At 39.9% G+C, this 17,925-nt stretch overlaps 1 protein-coding gene across 1 annotated transcript in view; it reads right to left on the minus strand.

Annotated features, from left to right (window-relative positions):
• Positions 1-8,838, minus strand: part of brip1 (BRCA1 interacting helicase 1) — a 39,123-nt gene extending 30,285 nt beyond the window's left edge. Inside the window, exons 1-7 of the mRNA XM_072691953.1 lie at positions 8,742-8,838; positions 8,178-8,298; positions 7,981-8,092; positions 6,865-7,053; positions 5,879-6,042; positions 5,584-5,745; positions 292-588 (exon numbers count right to left, since the gene is read on the minus strand). Of these exons, the coding sequence (XP_072548054.1) occupies positions 292-588; positions 5,584-5,745; positions 5,879-6,042; positions 6,865-7,053; positions 7,981-8,092; positions 8,178-8,270 (1,017 nt within the window). The 5' untranslated portion in view covers positions 8,271-8,298; positions 8,742-8,838. The remainder of the gene's footprint in view (positions 1-291; positions 589-5,583; positions 5,746-5,878; positions 6,043-6,864; positions 7,054-7,980; positions 8,093-8,177; positions 8,299-8,741) is intronic.
• Positions 8,839-17,925: the final 9,087 nt, after the last annotated feature.

Genomic DNA, 17,925 nt, shown 5'->3' on the forward strand with positions numbered 1-17,925 from the left:
GACTGAAACTGTATAAATTCTTTTTTATGGAAGATTTAGAGACCAACAGCCTCAGCTCTGAACAGGACTGTGACACTCGATACAGTTTTCTGAGGTTTTTGCTTGAATACCTGCTGAAGATGTCAGAGTTCATAGTTCAGAATCAATAGGAGCCTGTGAACCCACTGAACCAAGAGAACTCAGTCACTAAACCCTTTCATCTCTTTAAGGGGCTCGTGTGATGACACATGAACAAAGACCCTGTGTTAAAAAGCTGTGGTGATGTCAGACACCGTGACCTGGGCGACTCACATTTTTGGCCTCCAGCAGCTCCTTACAGCGCTCGTTGCGGTTGGCGTGGGGCACCACCTCTGGATGGACACAGGTATGGTCTCGACTGGAAAGAATGGTCATGGGGACGGTGGAGTAGAGCGTCCTCTTCAGCTCATGAGCAATCTGGGTGATCTGTTTATGGGTGCGGGTACCAAAAAAGATCTTGGGTATACTTTTCTTCACATTGCCCTCCTTGTCTTTATCCTTGGCCTTTTCACCTGACTTCTGTCCTTCTGCAAGGCTGGCGCAGGGACACAGAGAACAAGACACAGGAGACTGTGGAAAGAGAATGGAGAACCAAGTTAACTGTAAGCATTTTAAATGACGTACAAACGTCTGGAGCAAGGCGATAGGTCATGTAGGCCTTTTTGCATAATTGGACATACAGATAAACAACATATTAAAAAGCGGGAGCGTCAAATGACTCCAGCTGAGACTGTAAGTTTAGACAGCGCTATTGTCCATGGTGCTGCTCCCTGATTGGGTCTCTTTAATTGTGGCTTTCACACACAAGAGCGTAGCAGTCTTTGGTGGTGAAACTGATCCTCAGCAGTGTGCATGAACTCTAAGTGTCCCACTTTTCCACTCTTTCAATAGCATGACACAGCTTTCAATCAGTCTTAAGCAGCAGAATCTGTGTCAAACAGTGAAGGTCACAACTCATCATATACCACAATAATAAATAGCAAGAAATATCAACATAAAAAATTGCTTAAGGTTCTTGATTAAGGTTGAATCCTGCGAGATCTTGATACACTTCAGCACAACTAATGCATTTTACCTGGATGTCCAAATGTGATAAGATTCTGTAGATTATGACAATATCTATAAACTTCGTCATAATATATTTACCAATTTCCCACCCATATTCTACTATGATACTCATATTGATGCATGGAAAGCGTTTAGTATCGGGTCTGAAATACGAGACTTCACACTTTTCATTTGTCTTTTTCCTAAGAGCAACAGGAAGGTTATCCCTTTAAGTGCTAAGTCCTGGCGTGTGTTACATCTTAATACCACAGATCAAGCTTTCTCTTAGCCTCTGCTCCAGTGGAGGGGTCAATCTTTGCTTACCCATGCTGCTTCTCAAAACCTTGTTTGCCATTAAATATTACAATACCTGATGGGATGGAGGCGAACGTGAGCCATCCCTCAGTGGGATAAAGCCCAGGTCCGAGTGTGCCAAGTAAACAAAGGCCTGGACACGGCTAAGGTTACGCCAGAGCTGGAAAAGTTTCACGCCAGAGCTCCAGTTGTCTCAGGCCAGGGGGATCGCTTTACCTGCTGCTGCCACATTCAATAGCCCGGTCCAAGTATCCTGCCTCCTATGCCGAATAATTACTTATTCATCGAATGGAGGAGAGAGAGGGCCCACTTGTGAATGAGAGGCCTTGTCAGCAGCAACGCAGGAAACAGCTGACACAAGGGTATCCGTTACGTACAGCCTGCCACAGTTTCGGCCCCTCTCGCCGCCGCGCAGCAAAGAGACACCCTTGGTATGCAGATAACAGCCTCCATTGGCTGGACCTGCCGCCACGGACACATTTAGGCTGCAGGCCGCATTCTTTCACCGCGGGGCCCTGATATCATCTTGGAGTGACTCCTAGGCTTGATCCAGCCCACACAATTCAACACTGCCTAGCCTTGTGTAGGAGCGTCACCCTTAGCATGCCGTCTCCGCTGAGGGCACTTGGCAGATGCACTGAACGGTCCACTGCTCTAAACCAAAAAAAAACAAAACAGCATATTGCAAAAAGCATGCTGTGCTGTGCTATTTACTGTAGTCTTGCAGGTATCCCCCAGCAGGTGTTCACCAGATCAGATAAAGGGCATTTTCATGCATTTTAGATTTACATTGTAGACATTACACGTAGCCTCTGTACTTCCGTTCATCATGTCTTTAGTACCTTATTGTGAGAATTCTTCTGTCATCAGCTGTGGAGGTCTTGACTGGCTTACTGGTCCCATTTTGGCTACTAAGCTCACCAGCTCCAAAAAGTTGATTTAGGAAAGCTTGAGGTTTGGTCGCAGTCTCTTACTTCTTTATTCTTGACGCTCTCTCTCTGTCTTATGATTTCCTTGACTTTCATTGGCTCTGGTCCTCATTATAACAAACAGCAAATGACTCCTAAGATGATGAAAAGTCCAAGACACTAATATATATATCTTATACCTGCACTTAATAATTACAAACACATGTGAAGCTGTAACACTAATATATATATATATATATATATATATATATATATATATATATATATATATATATACTAATACTAAACTAGAGAATAACTTATTAGCCTTTTTAATGATCACATACCAAACCACTACAGTTCACTGAATAGTGGGTCTAAAAGTACATTAGTGGTAGCCCAAAAAGGACAGTGTCACTGATGCAAAGCAAAGCATTAGTGAATTACTACTTAAAAATGTACTGTACTTAAATCTATGAGGTTCTTTAATCTTCACTTAAAAACAAAACATAAGGTTAACATTCACTTTAATGAGGTCTTATCTGACTACCCGGATAAGTAAACAAACGCTGTGATGAAGTTTGGATATCCATATATTCAACATAACCCTCCCCATTGTCCTGTCACCAGGTTTGTTTCAGACCTGTGGAAAACATGCCAACAAAAGCGATTGAGCAACAATCTATGAAAATACAGACAGAAGAGAATTAAAGTGTTTCTGTTAACAAACAAAAACGGCTGCAGGTTTGTTCTGCAAAACAGCGGCATTTCTGTTTTACTGTGAGCTGTTAAGAGCCCTGTGTTTGAGATGCTGGGCTAGATTGCCCTCGCCCCACAATGGCTCTGTGATGGAATATGCAGGCCTGAGTGTGAGCATGAACAAAAGGGACCACATTTCAACAGGTGAGCTCTGAGAGGCTGACACTCGAGAGACTGAAATCTCACACTGTCCGCCTGGCACTTCCACCCCCCCCACATCCACCTCACTCATCTCATTCAGCAAAGGAGAGCGCTCAAGAGAGACAGAAAGAGAGTGAGAGAAACAGTCGTCTCCGACTCTTCTGAAGAAGCCTTCACAGGTCTTCCCTTCCCCCCCGATGGCTGCCCCCAGAGCCCTTGGCACTCCCCCACCCAGGCAATCTCCAGCACCACAAAGCACCTGTTTATCCCTGGAGCGCAGTAACCAGTGGGTGAACCCCATTCAATATTTATCCCAGGCTTTCACAGATCACTGCCAAGCAAGGCAAACCTCTTAATTAAACTGGAGCTCGCTTCAAAGGGCCCATTGAAGATGTCAGTCAGCGCTGGCAGGAGCTGCACACGGTGTAGGGTGGGAAATGGATATCCTAAGCTTAGCCCACCCCCACACCACCCCTGAATGCCCACCTTTAACCCGCCCACCAGGTTCGGGCCTCCCCCTTCTGTAACAGTCCACCAATCTCCAGGAACGTGTGACACAAAGTCACTCCCTTCCCCATTGTGCCCATTGTTTACAATATGTCCTCCTGTGTGACAGGCAAATAGATGCACACAGATTATTTTACTTTTACAATTACACTGCATCAGAGTTTCTAAAAGAAGCTTTCTATGAAGAACAAGCGTGCCGAGACATCCAAATCAAATGACTATACATTTGTTTTGCAATTTTGAATTTGTTACAAATGAAGAAACATATTCTGGAAAATAAAGGTGCTAAAAAAAAGAGGGAGGGTAAAATGAAAACAATAAAAAGAAATACTTAAAGTTACTGTATCAGAATGTTTTATTGTATTTTTTTTATTTTAATAGAGAATATTTTTTTCTGCATGTGTTTACAGAGACGAATGTATTTCAAAGTATTGCTCTAGAAATACGTTATTCAATGCTTATGCATGTGATATAAAGTCTCTATGAAGGTAGCCACAAATTCTTGGATTAGCTAGGCTACACATCTTGTGTGCCTTTTATTAAAAATGTAATTAATGTCCAACTCATGACCAATGAAGCACAATGAAGGTGACATTCCAGATAAACTAGTCAAGCTAGTCCTAATTACAAACTTTGTATCCCTCATATTCACTCATACCACCACCGCCACCCATCACCCACTGAGTCTTTGCATGCTATCTGGTCCCAAGACCTTGGTATAGTCAGGGACGTGGGAATCAATACAAAAGTCCATATGCACCCTTCAGTTTACAGTTCAGTTGTTCAATCAGTGTACTGGGTCAAGACTGAACTAGCCTGTATCCCTACTGGCACTGACCCGAAATGTGACCGGTGTCATCATAGTCATTGTTCTGGAACTGTGACTTCCTATCCTACTTCCTATCCTCATTCGTACCCTCATTCTGGAAATCTGTTTTGGGTCCCTCTATGCCACTGCCCCTTTCATTACTGTGCGCATCAGGGTCTTTTTTGGATCTGGTGCCTTTTCTGTCCCTGCATCTACTTATGCTCAGTGCAAACCTCCAAGGACCCCCAATCAGAGGTCATCAATCTTAACCACAAATCACACCACATAATTACTCACATAATTAAGTGTCTGAAGACCAGCTGATTACACACATGGAATGATTTGCTCCTGCTTGATTAGGACTGGTGACCCTCCTGCCCTCTTCTTCATTAAATTAGAAAATATTAAGCATTTCCATTTAAAAAAATCTACAAAGTTCAGACCACACACATGGTCTATGAAGAGTCTTAAAATTCAGTGTCTCTTTTTTGGGTCACCTGCATTACAAATCACATATATACACATGGATCCAATTCAACCAGAGATTTTGAAGAACCTCTGCTGCCACCCAGTGGTCAAATATAAACAAACCAAAGCATAATGCAAGATGTAAGAATATGAAGCATATGAATGTGTTATGAATATATATATGAAGTGTCTCACTGAACAGGTCTGTTTTATTTGGGGTTATGTGGGTATTTGTGTGGGAAAGTCACTATCCACTATGGACTGAGCACATCCTTACTGTAAAAAGCAGAAACCTTAATCCAAATTAACTGATGATTTGGCAAACTCAAGGTCATCAAGTAAAAGTAATTTAAGCAATGTATCTGTGTTTTTACAGGGCACCTTGTCCTTCACTACTCTTTCAGAAATGATTTAACATCAGCCATAAGCATGCACACACAGATCAGACATTCTGCAAAATCATTACACCGTGTAAATGTTCTTATGGTCAGGATATGGATTTTAAGAAATAGGGGGCTTTGGGAATAGGGTTTATGTGCCATTAGCAAACAACGGCTATGAAATGTTGTGACATGAGAAAACGGACATCAACACAAATGAAAATCTACTTACACAGCATTCTGCAGGTGGCAGGCTACCCTCAGCCTTGGAGTGGTTGCTTAGCTCCACAGTCCAGCTTTGCGCTCCAGCCACACGTCTTTCTGACTCTGCGTCATCATCATCGTCGTCATCGATGTAAACCACACCTTTCTCCAGACACCTCCGCTTCCTGCTCTGTTGAGCATCAAAGGGATTGAGAAAGGAAAGTGTTATGTGCTGCAAGTAAATGAGTCAGCACTGTGTCAACATCTTTTGAACAGAACAGCTCTCGAACGGCTCATCAAGGGCTAACAAATTACAGACATACCTTCTGGTCCACAGCAGGGGCCCGAATTCGCTTCCTATCACTCTTGAAATCATCATCATCATTATCGTCATCATCTTGTTCTTTATTTGTGGTAAAGGAGGCCTGAAGTTTCTCAGAGAGTCGGGACGACAAAGTGGACCTCCTGGATGGATTGTCCTCTTGTGCTGGACAGTGAAAGAGAGGGATATAGTTAATCTATTTCTTCTGTGATACACTATGGACAAAAGTATTGGGACAGCTGCCAATTCACTTTCTTGCTTTTGTTGGAGTAACTGTGTCTATTGCTCAGGCAAGGTTTCTCCAACATTTTGGAGCATTGGTGTGAGGATTTGATTGCATCCTGCAACTACAGCGTTAGTGAGATCAGCATGTTGGGAGACCACCTCTCCCCATCCTCAACTCCTCCTAAAAGTGTTAGATGGAGCACCATCATTCCAGAGAACACAGTTCCACTGCTCCACAGATCAATGCTGGGGGGCTTTATATCCCTTTAGCTCAGGCTTGACATTAGGCATGGTGCCAATAGGCTCATGTTTATCTGCTCCAGAGTGTCCTATTCTACTGACAACTCTTGCAATAGAGGGACTAGACAAGCTGCACATCTGTATCAGCAATAGGTGCATCTTGAAATAGATGAATGTGTTCATTAGAAGGGGTGTCCACAAACATTTGGACATGAAGTGTAGTTCCTCGTCCTTAAAACCTCATACCGTTGTAAGTTTGGCTAATTTCTATGTAACAGGCAATAGATTAGAGCCCAGACTGAAGCACCACCAGACAAGCATAACTGAGACACACTTGCTGTCAACCATCAAGGGTCCAAAAAGAAGCTGAATCAGGTTTATGGGCTAGTATTTTAGCTGGGAATCTGGCCTTAATTAACAAGCAGCTTGCAACAGATTATTTGTTCTTGTCATGTAGGAACAGGGAACAAACACTAGATTAAACTCTGGTGCAAACTTCAGATTGGTCATATGGACACTCACCCTTTAGAGGTGTGATGGCTTGGGCAGTATCTTCAGCAGTAAGATCAACCACAGGTGGTTTGTATGATGTGTTGCTGGAGGAAGTGTGTGGGCCACGACCTCTGTTGTGGCACACGCACTGACAAGGAGTGGAGACACTTGGCTTTTTGACATCACATGAAGGGCTACTTCCATCTTGGCTGGACTTGCCTTAAGTAAAAAGCAAGAGGACATGGTTTTATAGAATGTTAGTAAAAATCCCATTCAGCCCCATTACAAAAGTGTAGCTTAAAACCTGGTTTAGGGTGTGATCATTTCTAGGGTGCAACAATCTAAAATTATTTTGTAAAATTAATCAATTATATTTGATATAATTATTTATATGATACAGTGGGGCCTTGATTCTGTACATTTCTAGATACAACAAAAATTGTTTATGACATTTATGTACACTGTATTTTTTTGCGATCCTGTGTGAAGACTTTTTGGATTTTGTGAGGTAAGAGAAATACACACAAGCATATGTGATCATTATCATAATGCTATTAAGCATCATCCATAATAATTCATTACCATAATATCAATTTAATGTATTTTTCAGATATAAAAGAAAACTATTTTCCCTGCTATACTGTGTGTGTGTATGTATTTAGCCAAGGGTTACAGTTATAAGGCAAATGGTGCAAGTAATTTAATACATATGAAAAAAAGGTTCAAAAAAGCATGATCTATTTACTGTATTATTATTTTCAATACATACTTGAAAATTAAAAGATTTCATTGTGTGACGTAGTTCATCTAAATGCTGTCACGAGAGATTTTTCACACTGGTCTCTACCAAATGTTTTTTTTTTTTTTTTTTTTTTTAAACCAATCACATTCAAATTCAATCAAATTACAGCAACTCAACATGCCGTGATATCCATATTACCCCAAAAATAAAAACTGCACAGGAGTGTAACTGTCAATAAATAAATAAATAAATAATCAGAATGACTTTTTTTGTCTGCACTTATCTTGTGTTATGTTCAGTTTTCTTTACAGCCTTTTTTGAGTAGAAAGTCCTCATGAAATCATGCAACAACATCATGCCAGACATCAACAACCATCCAAAGCATTCCTCCCAGACAGACCTACCATACTGTGCCTGCTGCCATGCCAAAGCTGAGCACAGCAAGGCTAGGCTCTTCCCACTGCCGGTAGGGCTTTCCAACAAGCAGTGCTGCCCATGGTTCAGGCCACGAACGATCTAAAGAAGAATAAAACATCTTTTTGGATTGAAATATGGGAAGCTACTTAGACACTGGATGAGAACAGCTTGGCTTATAACTTACTGAATTCATCATAGCAAGTTGGGAAGGATAGGCTTTGCAGGGGAAGTGGATTTTCACTCCTCCTATAGTGTACTCCACTGCTTTCCCAGCCATCCTTGCTGGGTGGCCCCTGTAGGACACGCTGCATATGTAAACATGTCATTATTAGTATTATTTATTATTATTATTACCAATGGCCAACCCCATGGCACCAGATAACAACCTAAATGCAACAGAAAACAGCTACAAATGAAATTCAATGACAGCACAAATCTATTTAACTACGACAATCAGTTTATACACAAATCTAAGGCTAACTAGTCAGGAAGATATACGAGCTAGTGTTAGCTACATATTTAGCTAGCTAGCCCACTAAAACGGACCAACCAGTGGTTTTAGAACAAAATACAAAAAAAGATTTAATCGACATCGTAATTTATGTGATTAAGGAAAATCTCAGCTAGGCCACTTTCAAAAAGTCAGCTAACGCTAGCAGGTTAGGCTAACCTAAGCACACAGGTAGCTACCAAGCGGAGCGGCTACAAACTTAGCAACACAGTCATATTTACAGAGGTTTTTATTTACCTTGATGTCTACTTTATTAAAGACGACAGACACTATTAAGCTATGAGACTGTAAACTCGCGGCAACCAGTAAACACTTTCAAAGAAGAAAAACCGAAAGTCCCGCCAGGAAAAAGCCCAAACTACGTTTGGCAAGAGCACGGGATCTACAAATCATAACCAACGCTACCTCCTGGTACACTATGTGTTAACGATCAGCGATTATATTTCAAAATAAAAGTTTGAACTTTCGCATTTATTCTGCTAGAAATGTACTTATTCCATCAGGATTCACCAAATTCGGTTAATTAAATTTTACAATCAAGATTAAAATTCACAAAATTCATAAAATTCACTTGAAAAGCAATTGCATAATCTGATTCATGATTTCAGTGCAACAGACCTAATTCTAAAAACATGTCTAGCCCAATGACTGGTCTAGCCTATAACCTGCTGTCAACAAATAGCACCTTGCTTATAAACAGGAACTGTCTCTATACCATTTTAACATAAAATCCATACAGCTCACTTTTATCATCAAATATATTAGTAAGGTATTTAAACAACACAATGTTTTTCTACAAAAATAATAATAAAATAACAGTGACTACGGCATAAAGGATATGATTTACACATACTGACAATGCTGAGACCACTAAAGATTACAAGAGGAATGCAATTTACAGGAGGCAAGTACTGAAATCATCTGATAACAGCATTTGGCAATGGCACACCATCCAGTTCATTCTATGGCAGCTGGCACACCATCCAGCACATCATAAAGCAGTCAGCACACCATCGGCCAGATATTAAAAGAAGATGACACGTCATTCAGGCACATCCAAAAATCACCTAGCACACCATCGGGGACATATTACAGCACTCTAGCAAATCTTAAGGCAGCGGGTGCACCAATTCGGCATCCGGTAGCTGGATGGCACACCATTTGGCACATCCCAAAGCAGTTGGCACACCATCTGACAGATCTTAAAACAGTCAGCACATCATCTGACAGATCTTAGAAGAAGACGGCACACTATTCGGCACATCCTAAATCCCCCGGCACATCTGGGATGGCACACCATGTTGCACATCCCAACGCAGTCAGCAAACCATTCCGGCTATTCCTAAAGCAGCCGGCACACCATCCAACACATCTTAAAGCAGCCGGCACACCATCCAACACATCTTAAAGCAGTTATTACACCACTCAGCACATCCTTAAGAAGTCAGCAAAATATTTGGCACATCTGAAAGAAGCCGGCATATCATCCGGCACATCTTATAGCAGCTGGCACACCACCCGGCACATCAACTGGCACATCTTAAAGCATCGGGCACACCATTGGGCACATACTAAAGCAGTCAGAACTCCATCAGACACATGTTGAAGCAGCTGGCACAACATTCCGTGCATCCAAAAGATGCTAACACACCATCCGAAACATCCTTGAGCAGTTTACACACCAAACAGAGCATTTTAAAAGCAGCCACCTCAAAAGAGTTAGCACCCGCACATCTTAAAACAGGCGGCACACAATTTGGCACATTTTAAAGCTGCCGTCACACCATTCGGCACATCCTAAAGCAGCCAAAACAGCATCCGGCATTCCTCGTTTTGACATAATATGAATCTGGCAGTTGTTCTATACATGGTGTCAGTTTCAATAATGTTGTGAAGAATGGATCAATCAAAATGCTCCAAAATGACCTGGATTAAAAAATATTTTAACATTCACTTTTACTGAAGCTTAACGTTCAGTTTACTTTCAGTGAGCACAGCAAAGGTGTTAAAACAGGTAGTAAACTTCCCAGTGTTCAATTAACACTGTTTTAGAGGTCTGCAGCAGCAAGAGACTGGGAAGAAGGCTCTATTCACTCTAAATCCTGTGTCATGCTAGTTATTGTAAGCTGGGAGTTGCTATGATGTGTGCTTCATTTATTTTTTATTTTTTTTGATAATTATAGATGCCAATGGGCACTTTATCCCACAATCACCATTTATAAGACACGTGGTGTGAGTAATGACTTCAGGTTAGTGGAGTCTTTTCAGTTCTTTACTTGATAGTATTATATTGTGTCATTAGGTGTGTTTGTTGAAGCAGTTTCTGCAAGTAAAAAAGCACTAGAACTAAAGGCTATTTGATGCTGCAAACCCATAATTAGGAAAATGTCATTTAACAGCCTAATATTGCTAAAATAGTACATTACAGTTATGTCCTGTATTTATAAACAATATTATTTAACCATATTATTTTTACAACAGTAGGATGCTGTTAATTTAACAGTTAGTTCCTCGCAACCCTGCTGCAGTTATGTACAGTTTTAACTGGGATTTTTACAGTGAAGAATAGAATTGTTTTGATAAGAAATTACACTGAAACCCCACAGCTCTGTAATTAAATAACACGGTTCATTATTATACCTGTGTATAAACGGTTGAATCGTTTTACTTGTGCAAAAACTGAGAACTGAATGTTAATATAATATAATCGATTAGTGTTCCAAAAATCGACGCAGTTAAATTCGCCACCGTTAAACTGATGCATGATGAAATTAGGTAACGTAGTACTTTACACAGTAGTAGCACTGTGAGTTAGTGGTGCAGCATGCATGGACACGCTAATCAACACGTTACGTTACGTTACGTGCATAAACACGCACGAGACGCGAAAAAAACGCAGGAGATTTACGCGTAAAAATGCACGAAATGCGTAAAAAAAAAAAGCTGCGTAAAAGGAGACGCGTAAAAATGCACACAATGCACTCAGACTAAAATCCCAAGACCTGTAGAGAAAAATACAGTAACACTGCTGAGCATTTTCATTAATTTGGTGTTAATCTACATATTAAACTTCATTCATAACGTCGCAGCGTACTAAATGTGAACACCACCCTCCTGCAGATCAGTCTCTGGTTATGGACTGGTCCCTGCGCGCTAAAAGTGGCTGATCCAAACCTTGTATTTCCATTATTGCTTTTGTTCCTGTCATGACATAAAGTGAATCATGTAGTTGTTCTTGACATTGTATCAGTTTTATTCATTTCGTGATGATTAATCGAAATGCTCCGAAATAACCTGAAGTAACACCTTTTCACACTGACTTCCATTAAAAGCTACAAGGTGTTTTGGAACAGAGACGACATGTACAGTAAGCCATTTAATGACAAAGTGAATGGTCAGAGAGAGAAATATCTGGACTGTGATCAAATTTACAGCTTATATGATGGCCCCACCGCCACCAGGGGCCCTAAGCGGCTGCATAGTTTGAGTATGCCTTGACCACGGTCCAGATATTTCTCTCTATCTGACCATTCACATTATTATTAAATGGCCTAATTTACATATCGCATTAACTTTCTGTGGAAGTCAGTGTAAACAGATCTTATTTAAGGTCATTTTGGACCATTTTTATTGATCCATTCATTACGAAATTCACATTTTGTCAAAACGCAAAAATGCGGATACAAGCCATAAACATGAGGCTTTTACGCACGGAACTGAGGTGCATGAACCAAACAAGTCTCTCAAGGGTGAAGTAAAGTCAAATTTATTTGTATAGCACTTTTTACAACTGTTGTCGTCACAAAGCAGCTTTACATAATTAGTAATTAGTAAAAGACAGAGACAAAAAAGAAATAATATAAGAAGACATGAAGGATCAAAGACCCCCAGTGAGCAAGCCAACGGTGACAGTTGCAAGGAAAAACTCTCTCAGAGCTGGAGGAAGAAACCTTGAGAGGAACCAAGACTCACAAGGGGGACCCGACCCATCCTCCTCTGATCAGAACTATTTAAACATTATTGATAAAAGTTACCAAACCATCTATACTGTTGAACTGCTCTGATCATAATCATACTATATTAATCATGGTGTAGATAGTTAATAGTGGTGATATTAATAATGGTAGATAGTTAAGAGTCCATTTAGGTTTTAACATGGTCATTAGACAGGTAGCAGACCAGAAATAATAGAAGCATCAGCCAGGTCTAACATTAAGTCAGATAGTTTATTTCTAGTGTCTTTTGGATCTAAAAGAAGAACCTTGTTTTTGTTACTGTTAGGAAGAAGGACATTATGTGACATCCAGAGTTTAATATCCTTTACACAGTCCTCCAATTTCTGTATTCTAAATTTATCGTCAGGTTTGGCTGATATATAGAGCTGTGTGTCATCTGCATAGCAATGGAAATAATATCATGTCTACTTATAACTATGCTTTACAAACTGATAGCATTCAGTTAGATTTGATAGGTCTGTCCCTGTGATTCCAGCCATGTTCTCTAATCTTTCTAGTAATATAGTATGATCTATTGTATCAAAGGCTGCACTAAGGTCTAGTAGGGATAATAACGATACTTAGCCTTGTGATTGGGTCTGAATCCAGATTGGAATTTCTTATACATGTCATTTTTACTCAGGTATCAATCAGGTAAGAGTCTTTAAGGCCACAGCTTTTCCTAAAATTTAGGATATAAATGTTAAGTTGGAGATGGGTCTGTAATTAGACAATACATTAGGATCAAGATTTGGTTTCTTGATTAAAGGTTTCTTGCCTGCTAATTTAAGGGTTTGGGTACATGCCCTAAGCTAAGGGATGAATTTACTGTACAGCTGTCCTTGGGGTTATTTCGTCAGTTCTTCATGGATGCTGTCCATGCAGAAACACACCAGGAGATTAGTCTTGAATGAGCTCCTCTACTTCTTGAGGAGCACCTTTGCTGCATAGTAACTTTATGCCTGTCTGATCTCTGTGTCAAATAGAGGAGGTGTATAGCCTTATAAAGCTCAGACAGGCCTAATGAGAGCACTCGACCACATATGGTGTTCATTCAGATGCCTTAGGAAAAAAACTCGCATTCATTTTTCCTCCTCATAAGATCAATTTTGTTGCTGTCCATGCAATAACACACCAGTTCAGGAGATTGGTCTTGAATGAGCTCATCAATACTTCTTGAGGAGCACTGCAGGAACTTTGGACTTTTTTTTTTTAATTGAAAGGAGGTGGTTCAGGTGGGTAGGAGTTTTAGGTGGGGTAGCAAGTTTATAGTTCAGTTAGAGTTGCAGTCATGGATATCTATATAAATACTGTCAGCTCATTTCCTTGGTTCAGGTAGTTTCTCATCATTCTTTATTCTATTCGAGACAAATGGAGTATCGTAATAACCTCCACCCCACTGTTCTCCAGTCTCATGATGCTTCATCACACTGTATTTCTTGATTTGTCCAGGTCTGTGTAAATAAGATTTCACTGTACTTTTGTATAACACTGGGGAGAGTGTAGGAAACAAAGGGGACATAATTACCCCCCCCCTCCCGCCCCTTTCTAAAATCTACTCCTCGTTCTCTGTCGGTAGGACTGGTTTGAAGTGTTTTACCTAGCTAGTTTATTAATCATTTTTGATTCATGTGAGTGTAAGCAATCCTGCCCAGAGCGTAGACATGTTCAGGTCAGTTTTTGCTAGACTCATGAAAAAGGTTTGATTCTTGGTTGTACAGATCTATTAAAAAAAGAGAATAAAGTTATTAAAACTTGCTCGTATCTGTTTTGTGTTTCACATATTATTGATGAAATGAAGAATAAAGCTTTCCACTGCTCATAGGTCAGACTAACAGATAAATATATATCCATTTATTTATTTATTTTTATAATTAGTTGAAATTACCCATATGCCCGCTCATCAGGTGGTCTTGGTCCTCTTACACAGCTGAATGAATTTTCGTCTGGTCATGTTAGTATATCTTAATATTATTAACTTAAAAAAAAAATAGGTTTTGTTCAGGGATGTATAGCATTGTGGGTCAATAGTAAGCTAGCATACCTGCATGTCCAGAAGATATGCTGCAAATTATCTGATGGCTTTACGTCTGGTTTCAGGTGTTTTTAGGATTGGACACCCTTCAAGGGTTCTTTACTAAAGGCTGTGGCTCTACATGGAACAAGATAACTCAAAGGACCAAGAACAACTAGAACGTTGCCTGGTTAAAGGGTATTATATCTTTTAATGGTTCCATATAGCACCAACAAGTGATCATCTAGCATTACAGTAAGATGTGCTTTCAATAAGTCAGTGAATTCTCCCCCATCCCCCCGACTTGTGAAACCACTACGCTTGTTGGTCAGATGGGACTAGATGATATAGTAAGACTGTGTCTACTGTACTGTACTGTACTGTACTGTAATTTTATGTTGATCCACCTATTACACAAGAAGCCCTCAGTTCTGTATGTAGTGTGGCTGGCAGGTTTAATATATATATATATATATATATATATATATCGCTGGAATGTAAACTATCATCCAGAGATCTTTCTAGAGGAGCATATTAGCTCAGCTCCTCAGCTGCAAAAAGGCTCAACAGACAAAGCATTTGCACTAATAACCTTACTACCTCACTGGACTATTTATTACACATTGCATAATTTGCACACTACCCCCAATTATTTATTATTCTCTGTCTGTACTGTGTTGTGTTGTGTTGCAATTGTGTTTTGTATGCACTGTGTCTGTGTTGCACCATGGTCCTGGAGGAATGTTGTTTCGTTTCACTGTATACTCTGTATGTAGTTGAAATGACAATAAAACCCACTTGACTTGACTTGACTTGACATTGCGACTTGAGAATGATAACTGATCATCCATGACCTCACCAAGGCTTCGAGCTTCTGTAGAAGGAGTGACCAGTGAGTTCTCAAAGGAGATGGCAAGATCGTTTTTAGGTCCAGCAGTACCCGGGATGTACAGCAGCTCTGAGATGTGGGCAGAAACCTGTGTGTCACATGGTGGGAAAGAAAGGATGAGTTCAGTGTCATCGGCATAACAGTGGTAAGAGAATACATGAGAGGATATCACTTTACCAAGAGTAAAGTGAGAAAAGAAGAGGATCAAGAACCGAGCCTTGTGGAATGCCAGTGGAGAGACTACAAGGAGCAGATGTGTCCCCCTGCCATGTTACCTGGTATGAGCATCCCTGCAGGTACGATGCAAACCATCGCCATGCAGAGCCGGTAATTCCAAGGCCGGAAAGGATAGACAGGAGGATCTTGTGGTCCACTGTGTCAAAAGCTGTTGGAGGACAGTTTGGCAGCTTTAGCTGCATGGAGCTTCTCTGTAACTGCAATGAGAGCAGTTTCAGTAGAGTGTGCTGCTTTGAAGTCAGACTGGTTAGGGTCCTGTAGATTGTTTAGAGTGAGAAAGAGAGACGGTTAGTTCAAGAAGCTTTAAGAGGAAGGAGAGAAGAGAAATGTAGTTGCTGTAGTTGCTGATGTCCAAGCTGTCCAGAGTTGGTTCCTTTAGTATAAGAACAACTCTGGCATAGAATAAAGTTATTAAAACTTGCTCATATCTGTATTGTGTTTCACATATTATTGATTAAATGAAGAGTAGAACTTTCCAATGCTCATAAGTCAGATAAACATATATCCTTTTATTTATTTATTTTTATTTATAACTAGTTGAACTTACCCATTACAAGCTGGAGGTTTTGCTATGGACCTCACACTCCCCTCCCCAACTGTGCCAGTCCTCCTGATGGTAAGTCCATTGCTGGTGGCGCCGCTGGCACAAGGACAAGAGCTGTGCCAATACAGCAACAGAGAAACTAGTAACTTCAAGCTCTAAGAACTTACAACACTGAGGTGAGGCAGCCAGCCATTGCTGAAAATATGAATGTATGTATAAGAGAAGGTGGCCTGGGGAAAACAAAACCACGCTGACCATGAGTTAGTGGGAGGACATGCCCAATATCCATATAGTTGGTGCCAGGAGCCAATGAGAAACAAAATACAACCTCAGTAAAACACGTCTTTCTCATTGACTTCTGGCACCATCTATTTGCAGTTATTGACACTCTCTCCTGGGTGTCTTGTCATTTTTCTGTGTTGCTGAGTGTGACTCCACCAGCTGTGTGCCAGTGTTCACTCTAAAATTATAATGTTTCTCTGTAGAAATGTAAAATTATCCTGTTTCTCTGTAAAAAAAATGTAAATGTATCGTTTTTCCGACTAATATCGAATTAGGACATCTAATCAGTTTTTGTTTGGCATTTCAGGGCACCATAATGTTTTGGAATGAGCTAAATCAACTGTGTGGAATATCATAAAGAAACTCTGGCAATTGAAAAGAGACTGGTGAGCTGATGGCAGAGAAATCTTCATAATCTTAAGAAAAATCCTCAGTTGTCTGGAGGGAGGTGTGTATTTGCAGAACACTTCATAAACAGAAATACAGAGGCTACAATGCAAGATGCAAACCACCAAACAGAATGGCCAGATTACATTTTGCAAAAATATACTTAAATAAACCTGTAGAATTCTGGGGCTATATATATAATATTAGAAATCTGGAATCAGGCTTTGTTCCTCTTCATACTAGCTTACACGATCTCAAGTACTTTCTTCAACAGGAAAAAGTATAAATGTTATATATATATATATATATATATATATATATATATATATATATATATATATATATATATATATATATATATATATGTTGGAGTGACAGGAGATAGGCCTGTATGTGTTAAATCACAAGGACTGACACAGACTGAATGTGCTGAAAGAATAATAATACTTCATTATTTGTTTGTCTCCTCTGACAGTGCAGCATTGTTAAAAGTAAAATAAACACTTGAAATATATCAGTCTTTGTGTAATGAATAAATATAATATACAAGTTTCACTTTTTGAATGGAATTACTGAAATAAATCAACTTTTTCATTAATTTCTCATTTTATGACCATTACCTCTATATGTATATATATTTATATCTATATATAGAAATCTGGAATCAGGCTTTTTTTCTCTTCATACTAGCTCACAAGATCTCAAGTACTTTCTTCAAAATAAGTTATTAACTTTTGAAGAGTAATTTCTTTTTACTTCTTGCTGTGTTTATGTAATTGAAGCCGTTTTCTAGAAGGCAAAAAAGTGTAGTGACAATCTGAAAAGAATAAACATAAGAGTAAGTGAAGTGAAGAGTGTGCTGATCAATTGGAAATACAGTTATATGGCGTCTCCTCTGACAGTGCAGCATTGTACACGACTTTAATTAATTCCACGTCTTCTACCTTTAATGATCTTTCTCTTATGAAGGGACTCAGATTCAAGCTTGAATGGGAATTGGTTGGGTTGGCCTAGATTGTGTAAAGACATGGCATTACTGAAGTAGACTACATTACAGTAGACTGTATGTATGT

Source organism: Salminus brasiliensis, chromosome 11 (assembly GCF_030463535.1).
Source record: "Salminus brasiliensis chromosome 11, fSalBra1.hap2, whole genome shotgun sequence".
Lineage (NCBI taxonomy): Eukaryota > Metazoa > Chordata > Actinopteri > Characiformes > Bryconidae > Salminus > Salminus brasiliensis.